Genomic DNA, 20145 nt, shown 5'->3' on the forward strand with positions numbered 1-20145 from the left:
AAACCAACTAAATAAGATGACAGATTATTAGTGCATTTAAATATTTTTTTTATCTAAATGTTATGTTATGTTATTGAATCTAAGTGTTATTGAAATTTAATTGTGCATACATTTAAATATTTACATTTTCAGGAAAAATGAGCGTTTCCAGCCTGTATGCTCTGTACTGAATTAATCATATGGACTCAGTTGATTTAGAATTGCCTTAATTGTTCATTTGCAATGAAAACCTATGTCAGTCTCTTACCTACTTAAGTCAGTAGTTAATTAAACAACATTAGCCTTATTTGCTTTGAGGATGTTGATGGAGAAGTATAGAGAAGGACAGAAGGAGCTGCATTGTGTATTTGTGGATTTAGAGAAAGCGTACGACAGGGTGCCGAGAGAGGAGTTGTGGTATTGTATGAGGAAGTCAGGTGTGTCAGAGAAGTATGTGAGGGTGGTGCAGGACATGTATGAGGACAGTGTGATGGCAGTGAAGTGTGCAGTAGGTACGACAGACTGGTTCAGGGTGAAGGTTGGACTGCATCAAGGATCGGCCCTGAGCCCTTTCCTGTTTGCAGTGGTGATGGACAGGTTGACGGACGAGGTCAGACGGGAGTCTCCCTGGACTATGATGTTTGCAGATGATATTGTGATTTGTGGTGAGAGTAGAGAGCAGGTTGAGAAGAGCCTGGAGAGGTGGAGATACGCGCTTGAGAGAAGGGGAATGAAAGTCAGTAGGAGTAAGACAGAGTACATGTGTGTGAATGAGAGGGAGGGCAGTGGAGTGATGCGGTTGCAGGGAGAAGAGGTGGAGAAGGTGGAGGAGTTCAGGTACCTGGGGTCAACAGTGCAAAGTAATGGAGAGTGTGTTAGAGAAGTAAAGAAAAAAGAGTGCAGGCAGGGTGGAGTGGGTGGAGAAGAGTGACAGGAGTGATTTGTGATAGTAGGGTATCTGCAAGAATGAAAGGGAAAGTTTATAGGACTGTGGTGAGACCTGCGATGTTGTATGGATTAGAGACAGTGGCATTGAGTAAAAGACAGGAGGTGGAGCTGGAGGTAGCAGAGCTGAAGATGTTAAGGTTTTCATTGGGAGTGATGAGGATGGACAAGATTAGAAATGAGTTTATTAGAGGGACAGCACATGTAGGATGTTTTGGTGACAAGGTGAGGGAGGCGAGATTGAGATGGTTTGGACATGTGCAGAGGAGGGACATGAATTATATTGGTAGAAAAATGCTGAAGATGGAGCCACCAGGTAGGAGGAAAAGAGGAAGGCTAAGGAAGAGGTTCATGGATGTGGTGAGGGAAGACATGCAGGTAGTTGGTGTGAAAGAGGCAGATGTAGAGGATAGGGTGGTATGGAGACGAATGATCCGCTGTGGCGACCCCTAATGGGAGCAGCCGAAAGAAGAAGAAGAAGAAGTCATGCACATGACTAGCAAACCTACAGAGCAAATGATATACATGTTTATAACAGTTTTAGATATTAAGTACTTAAAAGTTACTTTTGGCATTAAACTAACAACCCTCACTATTCTATCATTGTATAACTAGTTGTGTATCTAGGCTCACTGGCCAGTTTATTAGGTACACATTTCATATTAGATAGCTGAAGTGACTTGATGGTTACAGATTTGGACTTTTGATCAGAAGGTCATAGGATATAAATAAGAGCACTGCAAAGCTCCAGCTTTTGACCTCTGAACCAAGTTCCATAACTCCTTAATTGTCTCAATTGTAAACTTTTGATAAAAAAAAAAAGTCAGCTAAAAAGAAAAAGTGAGTATAGTATAAGTAAAAATGTAAAACAAAAAAAAACTAAAGGAAAAACTAAAGGAAATATAAATGTGCTCTGTGGATTTACATATGCTACTCCAGGCCATCAACACATCTATGGTACCACTCTGTGGAAAATGATGACCAAAGGATTAGCACTACATTAGGCATAATGATATGACTGAGACTATTAGGTCAAAAATGACCCATTAGTCCAAAGTATGAAGCTGTAAGATGTTCAGGACAGTAGAGGATAATTAACACAAATTGTGTAAAGAATGACCGGTATACATGTGAGTAACAAGTAGTTGTGTGAACGGCACTTAAGTAATGCATGTGCACTGTGTTGTTTATTTGTGGGTGTATATTTTTCTCTAGTCTAAAAGCCTCTTGCTGACTGCTTTTTTACTGTACTGATATAAGCCCCATATAACATATTTCACAAGCAAGAATGGATATTTGGTGAATAATGTGCAATACTTAATAAAAAAAATGCCATGATCATCTAAGATTTTATAAAATTATTATTATCTGACATTCATTTTACTAATACTGTATACATTTTATTGCAGACAAAAAAGCAATCACTTTGAAAAATATTTTATAAAAGGTAGCTTTATTTGCAAGCAATTTAGAATGGAAACCCTTATTCACAATAATGTACTGTAAAGATATTGAGTAGACAATCAAATGTTATAGACACTCATTTCAATATTTGCATTCATATGTTCTAAAATGACAAATGACAGGCAAAGAACGTCAATTCTTCTAATTCACTTTACAATATTAAAGCATTTATGAAATTATATAGACCATATTTGAATATATTTGGTGTTACAGATAGCTGTCCTTCATTACACCAGGTTGCTCCAGAGCAGCCTTCCTTCTAGCTGCTGCTTCCAAAATCTTCTTGCGAGGCCCTAGCTGGATTCGAATGCTTTTAAGATCATCGTCTGAGCAAAGCATGAGGGCTTCTAAGTCTAACTTCTCACGAATAAACACAGGGGCAAAATCTACTAGGTTTACTGATGTCAGGAAGGAATGCAGGGGTGAAGTCTCCTCATCTTCGTCCAATCCAATCTCCTCCTGGTTCCAAGGCAATTGTGAATCCTCTTCTGATTGGTTGTCCAGTCCTGCCTCCTCTGCTTCAAACACCTCCTTGCGGACCAGGAAACCCAAGTCCTCTGAGTCACCAATAGGAAATTCATCTGTTTCGACTCCCATTTCCATGGAAAAGTTCTTTCGGAAGATCATGTTTCCAAGGCCTGGCCTATTAAACACAGATTCTGTTGCCTGATCAGTATCGTCTTCTTCCTCATCCTTCAATCCTTCAAGTTCATCTTCATCGACTTCATTTTCATCCTGCTCATTGAAAACATCCACTAATTCTGGCTTTTCTTCTGCTAGATTCTCTGTTTTTTTTGACAGGGTATCCTTCTTTCCAAACTTACGCTGGAGAGTTCCTTTAATGGACCCAAATTTGTTGGAAGCAGTGAGCTGGTTGAGATTTATGGTTCCTGTGCTAGACAAAGAACCGGGTTTGGCTTCAGAGACAGAGCCTCCGCTGCCACGGTATATTTTGTCCATCTTACTCTGGTGCTTTTTTTTTACCTTCTCACACTCCTTCACCTTGCGTTCTGCATCTTTGACTGCTTGTTTCTTCAAGTTTGCCACATTTTTAGGGTTCTGCATCGTCTGCTGAGAAGCAGCATTGTCTAGGAAACGGACGCAGTTCATCTGATCCCGAGATGCAGCGACATCCATAGGAGTGTGAAAATCATTATCCAATGCGAAGAGATTGGTGCCAAAGTTAACCAGGAAGCTGAGTATGTGCATATGACCATTAGAGGCTGCATGGTGTAATGGTGTGTTCCCCCAGATGTCACTTCTGTTAGGATCTCCACTGTAACAGAACCAGAAAACAATTTATTTACAAATCTATTAGAGGATACACCTGCAAGGCTCAGAAATCTGGTGCAACTGAGAAGCATTTGCCTCAAGACAGACAAATGAAACATTACAACTAGGCAGCTGTAAACAAACAGTATCCAGGTGAACCATTATTCTAACAGTTGGCAATTTTAGAGCAATTGCCTTACACACAGAAGCCATCATTAGCCAGGGTTGCCAGGTTTCAACTAAATATCCATCTTATGCAAACTTCATCTGAAAAACACATTTATTTATTTTCTTAGCATTTGTGTGGGGCAAAAATGTCTAACATTATGCACATGCAATTCACTAGTACAGACTGTTGTTCTCATCATAATTTCCCTTTCCTCCCATTCTTTGTAATCTTTCAATAGAACATACCAAATTCCCCTTTCTGATTAATAAAGCACTCTCTATTTAACCTCTATAGGAAATCTAGCTCAAATATCATGAATCACAGTGTCTGTAGTAACACTTTGCCCTTATTTGCAGAAATGTACTAGATTTTATTCCAAAAACATGCAGGGTATTTTTTTTAATTAGCCTAGTTTCGTAACCATGCCATAGATTGTGGTGTGTGTGGTGCTCCCCTATGGATGAGTTGCTTCAGCACTTAGCACTTAGAATTGTACAGTAGTAGCATGTGTACAATGCCTTTTCATTCATTTGAATAATACCCCCTAATCTAAAAGTAAACTAAGGAGTTAATAAGCTAAGCAGACCTCTCTATGTCTTTGCCTTACCTATTTTTATTACCTACCTGCAATAGTAGGAAGAGCTGTAGCTGTACGTCTCCGCTATCTGCTTTATTATAGCTACTACAGTGACTAACTTTACTCGGTAATCTATTAAATGTGAAAGTCCACATTCATGCTCCAACAGTGCACGTAACAACCCTGATTACAACCTAGCTTAGTAACAGCCTTTTATGTCACAGTTCCTAGATGGTAATAAAACATAGGTCATAAAGTGCTCAAGTCAAAAGTACATTTTTCCGAACCCATGAGTCTTTACATGAGTAGTTGCGCTATAAGAATTATAGTGATAACTCTCATTGTTAAAATATTTGGGTGGTGAGAGTTTTTAATTTTTGTTTGTAGTAGGGTTATTTTGTGAGTGCAAAAAAATCAGCTAAAATACAAAGATGAAAAATGGGTTTTGTTGTTGTTGAAAGTTCTTTAATTAAAATATTGTCAAACGATAAAAGAATTAAAAATTCCATGGGTCTGACGGTTCTATCCATGATGAAGTTATAATACACAGGTTTGATTGTAAAATGTACAGTCTACAAAAGGAATGAGTTTTGGAAGAAGAAAATGTAATCATGCAGACCTTTGCTGCAAAAGGTAAAATGAAAACCACAGACTTACATTCATGGTGTGTATGTATAGTCTAAAAGTCTCAACGCCTTTTTCCCCTGTGTCTCATTATTCGACAGATATAAATAAATGGTAATAATAACCAGTAAACTTTATTCAGTTCATTGTTTTATTAATAGAAAATATCATTAGGACAATGCTGGTCATTAATGAGTGAGGCTTTATTATATTTTTGGAGTGAGTACCAACTCTTATTAGACTATACATTTAATAGAAATTTTGAACTAATAAACATTTTAATAGTTCACCATTTAAAATGTGAATTTGCAGTTAATACTATCCAGCAATGTCCCCAAATGGAAACAGCAGAATATAAACTCTCACCCTCTACTGCAGATGAGTTGCAGGGCTTCTAGTCGGCCGTGATAAGCGGCCCAGAGTGTCGGCGTCATTCCATCCTCATCTGGCGTGTTCAGGTCTTTCCTAGTTGCCTCCTTTAACAAATCCAAATAGCCATCAATGGCAGCCTTATGATACCTAGACATGGCTGAGTTAAATATATTAGCGCTTTATCTGAATAACAAAATTTAGAAACTACAAAACATTTTTAGCCCTTGTTGTAGTGTCTTCTTCGTTGCAGGGACGAGAAAGGAAAAATGACTGCAGACCATATAGAGCGTAATTAACACTCATAGGGGCAATAAACCAAAGTCCATTGTGCTTTTTTGTGTGAGCTGTATGATGCTGGTTGCTGACAATATTTGTTATACAATATTTAAAGATTATCTGAGTTTCAGAGGAAGGGTTATGACAATAGAAGGGAAGAGAGCATAATGTCAGAATTACAGTGGTAGACAGCAACGAAGTAAATGTAATTTGTTTTTGTACTTGAGTAGCTTTTTCACCTATCTGTACTTTACTAAAGTATTTCCATTTGGGGAAACATTTACTTTAAAATTTTACTACATGTCAAAATCAAATATCTAATTTTTTACTCGACAACATTTTGCAAAATCAGTCGTATCATATTATTTATAAGTGGATAAAAACTGATCAAGCACATAGCAATCCAGGGCCGCTGGAAGTTATTTTGAACAGGGGGTGCTGTGAATTATTATTATTATTTTTTTTTTTTTGTGACAAAAAAACCTATGAGCCTATAGGCCTATTTAGAATACATTTTAAAAAAAATAACATAGGGCTGTGACGATGGCACTTTTTTTTTTTTTTACCACCGCGGTGGTAGTGGACCAAATACCGGCGGTGTTGCGGTGGTTGGTGGGTTGTTTTGAAATAATAATAAATAAAAAACCCCAAAGAAACAACACACCAAAGCCTGTAAAGCATTGAAATAAATATCAGTAAATACTGGTAACTTACACAATATAAAAAAGTTAAATTCATAAAAAAAAAAAAAAAAGTCTGCGCTTTGAGAGGGATGTGGAACACGAGCAGGAAAGAGACCACCGATCTCTTTTTCTGATATCTTCATGTTGTTGTAAAAGGTACGAAGAGCTAATTTTATCTTCCACAAGGGCAAGGCATTTAGGCTGTTTGCGCGCTGCCAGAGAAAGCCAAACTAAAATCACCCGCGCGTGTGAAACGCGCTTTACAAATGAACTTGAAAAATCAATATAATTAAAATAATCAAAATAATTAAATTAAAATCCAAAATACACTTAATAGCCTACGTGTGTCAAAATAATTTCCTAAAATATTTATAAGGAATTTATAAATTGTGCAAAATATTTTTAATAGGCCTACATTTTTAAAAAATCTCTCTCTCGCCAATAGGGGGTGCTACAGCACCCCCAGCACCCCCACTTCCTGCGGCCATGTAGCAATCCACCAAGCAGTGTAGAGCGCATGCTCTGTTTTAAACTTGTTTTGATTGCTGCTTGGTGCTGCTACATACAGTTTAGCATCAGTTCAACAGCAAGCAGAACATTTTGAGAGTAATAACCGATGGAATCTTGAAATGATGGAATTTCCTGATTTTAACTTGCCACAACAAGTGTGGCCTAATTTGCACGATTTGTATAAAAATAAATCATTAGTGGTCTGTCAGGGCCAGTAAGGCCTTCCCTGCTGGCCTAAACTCTATCAGAATCACTGATATATTTTTTTCATGAATATGTATTCAATTATTCCCAATAGTCTATTCTAATAATTTCATAGTGCTTCTCTTATGTGTGCTGCTGGAAGTATTGTCTGTATATGCTGCAGATTCTTGCAGCATAAAATCCATGTTACTGTTGTTTTAACCAATCAGATTGCAACCTGGAGTTACTAAGGCCATCTAGAAGGTGTCCAAAAGCATTGTCATTTTCACATTCTTTGATTGGATGGTCTGAGATAGTATTGGTATTAATGAGTAGAAGGTATTAAATGGTGGGTTGTTTCAGGTATTACAACACTGAAGGCCTAGGTATGAAATGCACCGTATGTCACTGGAAAATAATACTGGAGGTATATACATATAACATTAGTGCTCCACACTTAATCCCAGGAGGTGGAGAAATATAGAAGAAGAAGAGACTTTTTTTGTCACATATACATTAAAGCTTGTTTGAAACCTAGAGTCAGAGCACAGGGTTAGCCATGATACAGTGACTTTTTAATTAAATCAGCAAAAAATTGATATAAATACTTTACATTTGTTAGACCTTATTTGGATAATTCAGATGTGTGTGTGTGTGTGTGTGTGTGTGTGTGTGTGTGTGTGTGTGTGTGTGTGTTACATGTAATATTTCATTTTCTTAAGATATGTTCTACTTATTTCATCATATGAATGTCTGGATTTAAGAAACACAAGATAGTTGTTAATTATATTTATTAATTTATAAATGAATTCCTTCCTTCCATCCTTCATGTATTCATTCATTCACTTATTTGCACAGAAATTATTAAAGCTGTACATAAAACGAATAAGAATCCATATCGTTTTCGCACATGCGCAGTACAAAGCTGTACGGCTCGAGTAGCCACAGCCCTCAACACGGGAATATTCTTTAGTTTTTGCTATTCACCTTCCAAGCTCCAGAGGGCGCAGGAGAACACTGGCACTGCGAGTCTATCCCACGAACAACCACACGGAAGTCGACTGAAATTGACCAATATTGTGACCATGTTTATGGAGCATGGCAGTGGTTTGAAGAGCAAGGTTGGAGTGTAAAGTCTATCGTCTAGCTCCTCTATCTGTTTGCGAACATTTTAATTAGCTGTCATTAAGAGTGGAGAAGCAGACATGGCTTCCAATGGCGGCTCTGCGATTCGTCTTCTGTCCTATGAAACACTGGTGCACGCTGTATCCGGAGCAGTGGTAAGAGTACAAGACTGAACAGTGCACCTGTAAGACCTGGGCAGAGTGTGTAGAGCAGAGAAGACTATAAAGTGAGCTATAATCTTGACGGGACACTTGGATGCAGATGCATAGATGGAAGTTATTGCCACGGTATAGGCTGCTCTTAGTGCAGGAGCAGTGCAATTAAGTGTCTTTTTAGGGGGAAAGTAGGTAATGTCACCAGATGATGTATACTTTCAGACTGATAGTGTTCTGCTAGCTGATAATTGTGCTTTCATTCTTCTTCACTTACCACAGAAATAAATACACTCAGAGAGATACCAGTTTATATATATATATATATATATATATATATATATATATATATATATATATATATATATATATATATATGTGTGTGTATTCATGTGGAATAATCTCTTGTATCACATTGCCAAGAAGAGTTTACAGCATAGAAATGTGTGTGTGTGTGTGGACAAACACAGATGTTAGATTTTTTTTGTTATTGTTCACAACAAAAATCCACAATAAGCTTCTAAAAATCTTTAAAAATAATGAAAGTAACTAAGTGGCTGTGTGTGGTTGACAGGGCAGTGTGACAGCAATGACCGTGTTCTTCCCTCTGGACACAGCCAGAATTCGACTGCAGGGTGAGTCGAGAAAAAAAAGGTTTTACAGCTGACTTAGTTTTTAAATAAATGCTTGGCATATTTTCTGTGTTGCATATATTATTTTGTTGTGCAGTTTTCATTGTGTGTGGATTGATTGTGAGCTTCACTGTGCATGTCCTACTGCTGTGTTTCAGTGGACGAGAGCCGAAAGTCCAAATCCACTCCTGTCATTCTGGCTGAGATTGCAAAAGAGGAGGGCGTGTAAGTATTTTATATTGTGTGTGAGGTGGGGGGGTTGGTGGGTAATCATAAAGTTTTAAGGTAGCATGTGAAAACTGTGCCCAGAAAAAGAATTACATAGGCTAAAAGGGGTAGCTTGGGTTATTAATGCAAAAGTATATGCTATCACTTATAGTCGATTTGTCTGGATTTGGCCCAGCAAGGGGCATTAACCACAGTGGGGCTTTTGCCCAATAAAGGGCCTTGACCACCATGGTACTCCCAGGGGCTTTGTCCACTGTGGGTTGTTTTGACCACCATGAGGTTTCGGACTACCCAAAGGCTTTGGCCATCGTGGGTGTTTTTGCCTGGCCAGAGAGCTTTAAACACATGTCTGGTGGCAGATAGGGTTTCTCTTTCTCTACTCTAACAACTGAACTTACATGTCCACCAGGCAGCAAAGAGTAAAATACTGAAAAGCCGGACACCAGCCTGGACTAGTGATGTCAATTCCTGTGTCTATTTCTAATTAAATAAAAATAATTTTTTTTACTTGTATGCTTTCATGTAAAAGGCTTTTTTCCTGTTTGTACTTGCAGAATGTCTCTCTATCGTGGCTGGTTTCCTGTAATCTCCAGTCTGTGCTGTTCCAACTTCATCTACTTTTACACATTCAATTCACTAAAGCGGCTGATGGTCCTGGAAAAAGGCCAGTCCAGGCCTGGCAGAGATCTCGTCATGGGCTTCATCGCAGGTGCACTGCATGTCTTTTCCGCCCTCTCTTACTCCATTTTTAACTGAGGACCTCACACTAGTATTTCATATTCATTAGAATACAAAAATGCATTCATTTATAATACTTGAGTTTCTTTTTAATTTCTTGAGTGTTTTGTTATATGTTGCTGTTTCAAACTGAAGCAGAAACCTTCAGATATGTTAAGTAATGTCATAAAATCACAAGCTGTATCACATGAGGCTGTTCTTATTCTATTTGGGGGTGGGGTAAAAAGAATCGAGATTTTAGCTTTTGACAAATCAAATGTGTTGTGTTTGCTGTAGGGACGGTGAACGTGCTTCTGACTACACCCATGTGGGTGGTGAACACTCGACTAAAGCTACAGGGAGCTAAATTTCGGAATGAGGATCTCCAACAGACCCACTACAAGGGCATTTTTGGTCAGTCCAAAGCGCACACAATGCCAATTACCCTGATCACTTCTCTAAAATAAGATATACCTTTATTCGTCCCACAGTCGGGGAAATTTCTCAAACAGGTACAGTCGTTCACTAGAAGCATGAAGTAAGAAATAAAACACGATTACAAGCCAAAGTCAGTTTTTGTATATTTCTGCATGCTTCCTTTAACATCATGTCTCCAAGTGTGCTCTTCCCTTTATATCACAGCAATTTATCAACAGTTACATTCATTTCATATTTATTTATAAAGAAGTGCTTTTTATCTATTTATAGTTACATCTGGCATTCTGAAAGATCCTGCAAAAATGCAGCTTGTCATGCATAGAACCGTGTGTGTGTGTAAAAGGACCTTGTGATTCTTTGATTTTTTATTATTGCCTGCAAGGACATTGCTTATATAAAATGACACAAAATAAACCAAAAACTCTAAGATGATCATGTTATATTTAAATTCCAGTTCAAGGTGTGTGCGCGTGTTGTTGTGGGTCGGTTTCGTCATTGTCACTGAAAGGACACACAAATACGCCGACCAGGTATAACATTGAGATTATAACTGAGCAGTGAAGTGAAAAACACTGATTATCTTTTCATCATGGCACCTGTTAGTGGGTGGGATATATTATGCAGCAAGTGAACTTTTTGTCCTCAAAGCAGGACAAATGGGCAAGCGTAAGGATTCGAGCGGGTTCGACGAGGGCCAAATTGTGACTGCTAGCCGACTCAGTCGGATAGATCTCCAAAACTGCAGCTCTTACGGGGTTGCAGTGGTCAGTATCTATTAAAAGTGGTCCATGGAAGGAACAGTGGTGAACCGGCATGTGTGGGTCTATCCAACAGATGAGCTTCTGTAGCTCAGATTGGTAAGAAAGTTGATGCTTAATGGGTTAGGAGCAACAGGGGGCCAACAGGGTCCAATACAATATTACACAGCTGGTCATAATGTTATACCTCATCAGTGTATGTTGGAGGTAATAACTCCGCTGAGATTCAGCCCGTGTTACCTGTTTAAACTATGTCCTCTCGGGAATCAGCCAGAATTTGACCACACTCCCACTGCCATGTAACGTTACAAAGAAGTCCTTTGCTCTGGAGACGTTTCTGTTTTTGCAAAACAGTGACAGTGTAGACTCTTCTCATAAATGCTAGAACGTCACCAATTACATGATTAAGAAAATAAAACTGTATTATTTCCACTGTGATGTATATTGAAAGGTTTTTTTTTCTTTCTCCCAAGACACTTTCTCCCAGATAATAGCCCACGAGGGGGTAGGGGCGCTGTGGAACGGCACGTTCCCGTCCCTGCTGCTGGTGTTCAACCCTGCAGTGCAGTTAATGTTCTATGAGGCCATGAAGAGGAGAGCAGGGCAAGGAGGACGGCGGGTAAGCCCCATTACTCATCAATTCAATTGAAGTTTTATTCTTACTGCTTGTCTATAGGGGGGAAAAAAACCCTGAATTTTCTGTTGCTTACAGATTTCCTCATTTGAGATCTTTATCATCGGTGCTATTGCCAAGGCAATTGCAACGACGGCCACTTATCCACTGCAGACCGTCCAGGCCATTCTGAGGGTAAACACAAGTCACTTTTTTAAATGTTTTTATATGCACAGATATTATGTCTGATATTGAGTCTCTATTTTCTTACAATCGCTGTACCTGTCTTTCTCTTTCTCAGTTTGGCCAACACAAATCACAAGAGAGGTGGGGGTTACTTTGCAGCATGCGCAGTGTGCTGAATTTACTGTTGGACAGAATCAGGTAAGTTAAAGCTGAAATGTAAAAATATGTCTTGTGATTTTGAAAACTTACCGACCTATTTATTTATTTATTTATTTTTTAAACCAATGAACTTTAGCCCTTAAAACTCCTATTTATTTCAAGCCACAAGGCAGTCATATCTTTTGTGTGTGTGTGTGTGTATATAACATATATTTAGAACTAGTACTAATGCAAGTTGGAACTACAGATTGGAGTGTTAATCTGAATAAACATTAGATAATTTGTCAGTATAAAATCTTGATAGTTGTAATATGTGTTTGATCTAATGTGAGGTACTACTGTCCTGTGCCAGGTGCTGAAAAAATGGATTCAATGTGTAAAATGGATTTTCCCTGCTAGTGATTTACCATAAAGTTTAAAGGGGAGGGGATTGCTTTTTTAACATGTGAAGTTGAAAAAGTTTTACTGCCAGTCTCTGAAAAAGCACAATCGTGATCACATGTACACTACAGCAAAGTGAAATTCTTTGCTTTGCATATCCCAGCTTGTTAGGAAGTTGGGGTCAGAGCCCAGGGTCAGCCATGATACTCTGCCTCTGGAGATGAGAGGGTTAGGGACCTTGTTCACAGGCCCAACAGTGACGGCTTGGCAGTCCTGGGGATTGAACCCCCGACCTTCTGTTCAGAAAGATTAAATCCTTTTATCGGATAAGCCTAGTACCAAGACACTATGATTTTATTTTTGCATGTAAGGTGTCCACTGTTACACACAGATGTACCAGAACTGCCAACGCTCTGAGCATTGCACTGCTCTGTGTCCAATCATTCACTTTTAACCAGCTGTAAATGTTTCCCTGACCTGAAAACCGATTGTTTATGTAGATCAGATAGCAACAATTCTCTATCTACCAGAACACACTATCATCCCAATCTCTCTCCCAGGCGCAACGGAGTGCTGGGCCTGTACAAAGGTCTGGAGGCGAAGCTTCTTCAGACGGTGCTGACAGCAGCGCTCATGTTCATGGTTTATGAGAAGATCGCAGCAGTCACTTTCAGATTGATGGGGCTCAATAAGAAGCTGAGGCATTAACAACAGCTGAACCATCAAACGAACCAGTTGGCCTGCTTCTTTACTACCTCTCTAACACTGCAGATCTTAAGCTTCATCCCATCAGCGCCATAATTACACACATCGAACACCTTTTCATTTTGATACTGTTCTCTCTCAAAATATGTCACATTTACAGCCTGTTTTAGAAATTATGTAAAAAGCCAGTTTTGAGAGCTTTTAACCCTTTTATTCTTAAATCTGTACAGGGATTATTGTCATGTACAGAAACTTTAATTTATATGTCTAGAATGGAAATTTGTCTTAATTGCACTCGGCTATGAATTTCATCTTTACAGCAATTTCTTTTTTAATACAGCATGTTTTGCTCACCGCATGTGGAAAAACAAAATGATGCGTGTTATTGTAGTTAGTGAGTCAGCTAGGTCACAGTTGAACTCTGTACTGTGAAATTAACAGTTATTAAATGCACTGATGAATAAATTTTAAGTGTTCACATGGGCTTAAAAAAGTAAAACAATTAGAGCTTTACAAAAAAACCAAACATTGATACTACTAATTTAGTCTTTTAGTTCATCAACAAATTAATCAGGTAAAAGAAGAAAAGATGAATTCTAATATTTTGTAAGAATGCATATTATTGTTAAAATCGATGCCAAAATTGCTTAACGAAAATAATACACCAATCTTAAGGTAAATCTTTTCAGAATTATGTAGTACAGCATTGGTGTATGTGTACTTCATGAATTCCAGTGGCCAGTGTAACAGAATATCTACCTCTGTATTTATGAACAACTAAAGTGTCCAACTGTGTTTTATTTGATATCATTAGGGAAGTAATCTAAAGCACGACGTCTGTGCACAGAGCTGAAAGATGTTTGATATAAGATTTGCAAGATAAAATCTTGACTTGTACTCTGACCGTAACAATTTTCAAGTATTGACAAATATACAATGAAACATTTGATAACACTGTGTGCCAGCTGTGTTTAGTCTTCTGGAGCTGGAACAATTTAAACTAGTTTACATTCTAAATTAAATCGACTGTAGTTCTCTAATATTTAATTACATTTGTTTGCTCATTTAAATCTGGGTGTGGTGAATAAAATATAGAGTCATGTTAAAATACAATTGTAGGTAGGGGGATCTTGAATGCCATTGCACATAAATCTGACTCTTGGCATTTGAAATAACTTGTTCTGTGGCTACAGAATAAAATCATTAGTTCACAAATGTTAATTATTTAACTTTATTCCAGATACACTAATACAGGCATTAAATGAATCTGGATGACTGTTGCAAGTTGTCAAGAAGTGTTTCTTTATTGCTTTGTTTTCTTGGATTGTTCCAAATCCGACTGCGATTTATTGTGAATTTGTCGACTGCTCATAAAATCTCACAAAACAATGAATACAATATCACACATCTAAAATACAGCACAGAGCAGTTAATGAGTCAGGAACCAAAATGGGATTCAATATATGCTTGTGCACAAAAGCAGCTTCGACACTTATTTGTGTAAAGGATGAAGGGGTGAAGATCTGGTGATACTCAACTGATTTAAACTGCTTCTCTACATTAGTAATAAATGCAGTCGAACGATCAAATGTACTATATTGTAGTGTATGGAAGTGTAAGGATTAAAATTACAATGTGTGGCCAAAAGTATGTGGACACCCAACCATCACATCCACATGTGGTTCATCCCCAAACCTGCTTTAAAACACACAATTGTATTGAAGGTCTTTGTATGTAGTATTAAGATTAGGATCACTGGAGATACAGGGCCATAAGGATTTTGTGTAGACAATGCTGATGTGCACAAGTGAGGTCTATGAAGACCGATGTTGATGTGGAAGAACTTGCATATAGTCTTGACCTGCCTTTCTACATATAGTTAAACAACTTCTCAGAAGAGTAGAAGATATTACAATAGCAAAGGGGGGATGAGGGGTGGCCCATCTCCGTATTAATTATTGCAAAAGGCATATATAGATGTGATTGTCGAATGTCCACATACTTTTGGGCATATAGCGTATGCTTGTTTTTTCAGTTCTGCGCTGGAGCTTGCGCTTTTTACGCATCGCTCGCTCTTTGTCGAAATTGTTTTATGATCTAAAACAAGGTGCTAATGATGGCTTGCCATTTCCTTGATAAACCAGTCTGGAAGAAATGTATACTGGGAGTCTCTGTGAACGGTGTAGGTCACCTCTCTGTGTGGTTCCCATGTAAACAGGTACACCAACCTGAAAGAAATGTTATGGAGCAGACAGGGCATTTGGGTAAATTCCAGGGTTGGAACGGGTTCTAGGAAACATCTACATACGTAAAAGGCAAATTATATCAGCATTATGTTATTATTTAGTCATGTCATACCTTGGATTATCCTCTTTTACAACAGATTTCACAAAGGACAGGAAATCGCTACAGAAGTTCATACAGACTGTCGGCTTCCAGCAGTTGTACTCGGTCTATATAAAAAAGAGAGCAAGATAATATTTTACATTGGGCATATCCATATAATAATAGTAATTGAATTAAATCATTCTAATCTAAACTAACCTTAATCAGCTGGGATATTTTCGAGGTGTGGAACGTCTCTACAGACACCACGACACCATCATGGTCTCGAAATCCAGCAATGATACGTGGGACACCAGGAAGAAAGGACTGTGCCCACCATTTCAGTAGCTTATATCTATATGAGAAACAACAAGCAGCGTACTGATTATCATCAGCACCATTACAAGCAAGAAAAATTAAATTTTTTGTTCAAATGTTACAAAAAGTATTTACTAGTAAAAAAACTATTGATGTGACCCTATGTTTAAAATATTAAAGCCAGTTTCATGGCACACCTGTGAAAGTTACTGCGCTGTTTCGGGGTGCAGATTTCAGCTGAGGTCTTTAGCTCGACGTAGCAGGCAGGAGCTGGAGGAGCTCTGGGGTCCTTGTCTCGGCAGTCCACCTCACCAGAGAAAAGCAGCTTATGGTCTGCTAGGCGAGTCTGGACTACTGTGCAGAAAGCCTCGTTTGTGTTGACAACCCCTCCTCGGTCTGGAACACCATTCACCTCATCTAGAGAAAAAGGAAGCAATTTTAGCGAAGGGCAGCATCTGAGATAAATGTAGTCACAATGATTATAGTTAATCAACAGAACAACTAACACTATCTTAGAGCACATGTGCTAATATTTTTATGATTTCTGATCTGTTCTTTTACTTGAGATTTCAGCCACATTAGAACAGCTTACTACTAGAATAAATCTTGGTCTAACAAGTGCCACCACACTTTAATATTACAATGTAAAATACAATTTTTTTTTTTTTTTTTTTTACACGTTTTGCATATTACCTACACACTTTTTTTATTAAAAAGGAGCCTCATTGTCAGAGGCGAGTAGGCACACTGAAAATGTGAAATGTTTTTATACCTGCACAGATGTACTGCTCAAACTTGTAGCCCCAGTACATCATCTCCTCATGCCTCTCTGTACGGTTCTCTCGGTTAACTCGGGCAGCCTCTGTCTCTACTTCGCTAATGTAAAGAGTGCCTCGGAACTTGGACACCGCCAGCAACCATCCCTCCTGCGTCTCATACGGAGTGGTCAACAGCTTTGTTAAGTGGCCTCGCCAAGTAACAAAGTCTACACCTAGCGTACTGGAAAGTGAATGTGATTTAGCCGTTATGCACTATTACAATCCAAAAAAATAATTTATGAACAAATTCTTTTATTTTGAAAAGCCTTTTTTCTTCTTCAAACCATTCATTTATGCCAAAACATCCTATATTGAACTAGAGAGAATGCATTATGGTTTTAAAACAAAGCTGTCTTTGAAAGGTCTGTAAGCCATTAATAATAATAGCCACATATTCTGAAAAGACAACTTAAAAAAAAAAAAAAAAACCTTGTTTTTTTGTGTCTCTGCCAAATCCACTAAAACACATAATACCAAAAACCATCGTTTTATCTCTATTAAGGCAACGCCGCATTGCATAACAAACAGGATAGTCTGATTAGGAACAGGAAATCGTCAGTATTTCTAAAACGTTGTTCACACCTGCCATTTTAAATTTGACATTTCAAAGAAAAGATTACTTGTGTGGGAAGATTTCAACCATTTTCTTTGTATTTTAATGTAAAAAAATAAAATAATAATAATAATAAAAAATAAATCTAAACAAAATGACTGATGTCTGCCTAATCTGCAAACTCACTTTTGTATACAGCAGAGAATCTCATCTAAAAATAAATAAATTTTAAAAAGCGTTATTACGTCATAAAACGCTGCAGCCAATTGTGTTCCGCTATGCAAATGAAGACCAAGTATAGCATTATATAACTCAAGCCAGGCACATGTGAGGGCTGAGGTGAATTTTAGTCTGTATATTTACAAAAACTACACTTTCTGCATGAGAATCGAGCGCTTGTGTGCATTTATCACCGTCAATAGAGAAAAAAAAACGATGTTTCTGGACATGTGTGAGATCAGATGCGTTGGCAACAGGAGATGGATTTCTCACCAGGAGGATGGAGGAGTGTGTGTGGAGCGAAGTTTGGCTCTGTTCGCTAAGATCCAGCGCAATAGGTGGTCGAGTCTCTCTTTGACTCCGTCATCTCTTTTAATAAAGCGGTCTCTGTAACCATCCCTCAGGTTGAAATTGGGTTTATTTCCAGGCTCCACATAGTAGCGCAGCTGCCTGGAGTCATTAAAGAAGGCTCTCTCCGAGTCCAGGGAAAAGACCCCGATTTCCACGGGTTGTCTGTACTGAGGGAAGACACGTTCATAGAGCTGTGCTCGAGTACTCATGGACCGGGGGACATTTGTCTCCTCAGCAGCAGCGCGACACCGTTTTTGATTGTAAACATCATCATGAACGTCTCCGTCTCTTTTCCACTGGCGCTGAGATCCGCCGCTGCTGCCGCTTCCGCTTCCAGACTGACGCTCCATGTCTCATACAACATTTAGCACTTCAGTCTTTATTATTAATAACGCACCTGAACTATCTTAACCTGCCCCTTTTTATTTTTTACTTTATTTTATTCCAATTACCAAACAGTCATAAACTCAGCCTGTCAAGTTAGCAAGCAACAAACCAAAACACAACCTGCTAGTAACATGCTAGCTATCTTACCAGAAGAGTACTAGGGAAAGTCTCACCACACTATACATGCATGCGTACTATATTACAAAATAACATTAAAAAGGGCATAACGAGCTTCGTAAAATGTAAGAAATATCTGAAAACCAAGGCAGAGCAACGAACAACTAGCCAGCTAGCAGTCTAGTTTGATTTTGGAGCGTCCTGACTGGTGAATTCCGACTTCATCATAACCGATTTCAAAATAAAAGATGCAAAAGACGCTTGGGTTTTTTTTTCCCCTTGGCAACGACAAAACCGTGTACTGCTCTAAAATACATAAAAAAATAAACTACTTTCAACTTAGCCTCAGAATTCATGCCAAATATCTAATACACTCAGTCCATGTGTACAGAAGAGAAAGCTTCTGTGCCCTCTTCACCCTGATTTAAACACATTTCTATCTTTTATAAGCAAAACCTTTATATATAAAAAACAAAACAAAAGTCTAAATAAATTAATAAAAATACAATCTTGTCAATTTAATTTAGTTTACTGATGTGGAATATGGCAAAATATTTAAAGATTTATATCATTTTGCTCATACACTTTGCCATATCCCCTTAAGCTCCAAACCCGAACGCAGAATGAATAGCAGTAAAATCAATTAAAATTCACAATAAATTCACTTTTGCCATTTCTTTTCTTACAATGAAATCTCCCCATTTGCTATTTCATTTTACCCTAGATGCATGCACCATCTGTGCCAAATATGACACAAACACAAATCTTCCAACTTGAACAATGCTTTGATCGACTTGCTTTTCTAAAATAAAAATTCTGCATTGAAAAAAAAAATGTTAATACATTTAAAAAGTACAATTAAACCGCACTGTTTACTTTCATTTCTTTTCCACAGCAGTTGTGAACACATATTAAGAACTAATCAAAGTTCACTAATTTTGGACGGCCAATCGGAGTTTAGAGAATGCTGATATTATTATAATAAAATATTATAAATTATTTACTATAGCTGCACTGGGGCATCTGTTCGTATCACTTTGCTAGTCTGTGTTTTCTACATAAGATTCCAGTTTAGGCAATATTGTGTTACATTGAAACTGTTACTACATTTATTACGGTCTGTCAGTCAGGCAAAATACAATGCTTACTATTTTCATTTGTCAGAAAGCCAAAAATTGGTGAAATCTGTGCCAAAATATGTTAATACCCCCGTATAAATTTCTTCCTCATGTTATACTGTTTATAGATGAATGGATGGAGATAAGCAAAGAAGTGAGGTAGAAATGGTTAGTTCGGAAATATGTGCAGGGAGCTGGGCTTAGAGCAGTGCTCGAATTGAGTCAAGTCTTATGGGGGGTCACCAGTTGTGTAATTCATACAGTACAGACCAAAAGTTTAGACACACCTTCTCATTCAAAGAGTTTTCTTTATTTTCATGACTATGAAAATTGTAGAGTCACACTGAAGGCATCAAGGGCTATTTGACCAAGAAGGAGAGTGATGGGGTGCTGCGCCAGATGACCTGGCCTCCACAGTCACCGGACCTGAACCCAATCGAGATGGTTTAGGGGTGAGCTGGACCACAGAGTGAAGGCAAAAGGGCCAACAAGTGCCAAGCATCTCTCGGGGAACTCCTTCAAGACTGTTGGAAGACCATTTCAGGTGACTACCTCTTGAAGCTCATCAAGAGAATGCCAAGAGTGTGCAAAGCAGTAATCAAAGCAAAAGGTGGCTACTTTGAAGAACCTAGAATATGAAATTTTTTGGTTGTTTCACACTTTTTTGTTATGAATATAATTAAATATATAATTCCACATGTGTTAATTCATAGTTTTGATGCCTTTAATGTGAATATACAATTCACAATTTTCTTCTAAATCTATGTAAACCTAATGCCTTATGGGGGGTC

At 38.1% G+C, this 20145-nt stretch overlaps 3 protein-coding genes across 3 annotated transcripts; 1 reads left to right on the forward strand and 2 right to left on the reverse strand.

Annotated features, from left to right (window-relative positions):
* Positions 1 to 2461: 2461 nt before the first annotated feature.
* anks4b (ankyrin repeat and sterile alpha motif domain containing 4B) lies at positions 2462 to 5684 on the reverse strand. Its single transcript, XM_083566686.1, has 2 exons — positions 5397 to 5684; positions 2462 to 3664 (listed from the first exon to the last, which is right to left on the reverse strand). Exons 1-2 carry the CDS (start codon positions 5555 to 5557, stop codon positions 2596 to 2598), a joined length of 1230 nt encoding a protein of 409 aa, XP_083422812.1. The 5' UTR covers positions 5558 to 5684; the 3' UTR covers positions 2462 to 2595.
* A 2362-nt stretch (positions 5685 to 8046) lies between these two features.
* Positions 8047 to 14428, forward strand: slc25a17l (solute carrier family 25 member 17-like). The gene is made up of 9 exons (XM_083566157.1): positions 8047 to 8334; positions 8906 to 8966; positions 9122 to 9188; positions 9746 to 9900; positions 10206 to 10322; positions 11578 to 11723; positions 11817 to 11912; positions 12019 to 12101; positions 13004 to 14428. Exons 1-9 carry the CDS (start codon positions 8260 to 8262, stop codon positions 13149 to 13151), a joined length of 948 nt encoding a protein of 315 aa, XP_083422283.1. The 5' UTR covers positions 8047 to 8259; the 3' UTR covers positions 13152 to 14428.
* Positions 11577 to 18962, reverse strand: dxo (decapping exoribonuclease). Its single transcript, XM_083566156.1, has 6 exons — positions 17655 to 18962; positions 16564 to 16790; positions 15989 to 16208; positions 15693 to 15828; positions 15507 to 15601; positions 11577 to 15376 (listed from the first exon to the last, which is right to left on the reverse strand). Exons 1-6 carry the CDS (start codon positions 18080 to 18082, stop codon positions 15259 to 15261), a joined length of 1224 nt encoding a protein of 407 aa, XP_083422282.1. The 5' UTR covers positions 18083 to 18962; the 3' UTR covers positions 11577 to 15258.
* Between the last annotated feature and the right edge of the window lie 1183 nt (positions 18963 to 20145).

Source organism: Silurus aristotelis, assembly GCF_946808225.1.
Source record: "Silurus aristotelis genome assembly, chromosome: 17".
In the NCBI taxonomy this organism is placed as follows: Eukaryota; Metazoa; Chordata; class Actinopteri; order Siluriformes; family Siluridae; genus Silurus; species Silurus aristotelis.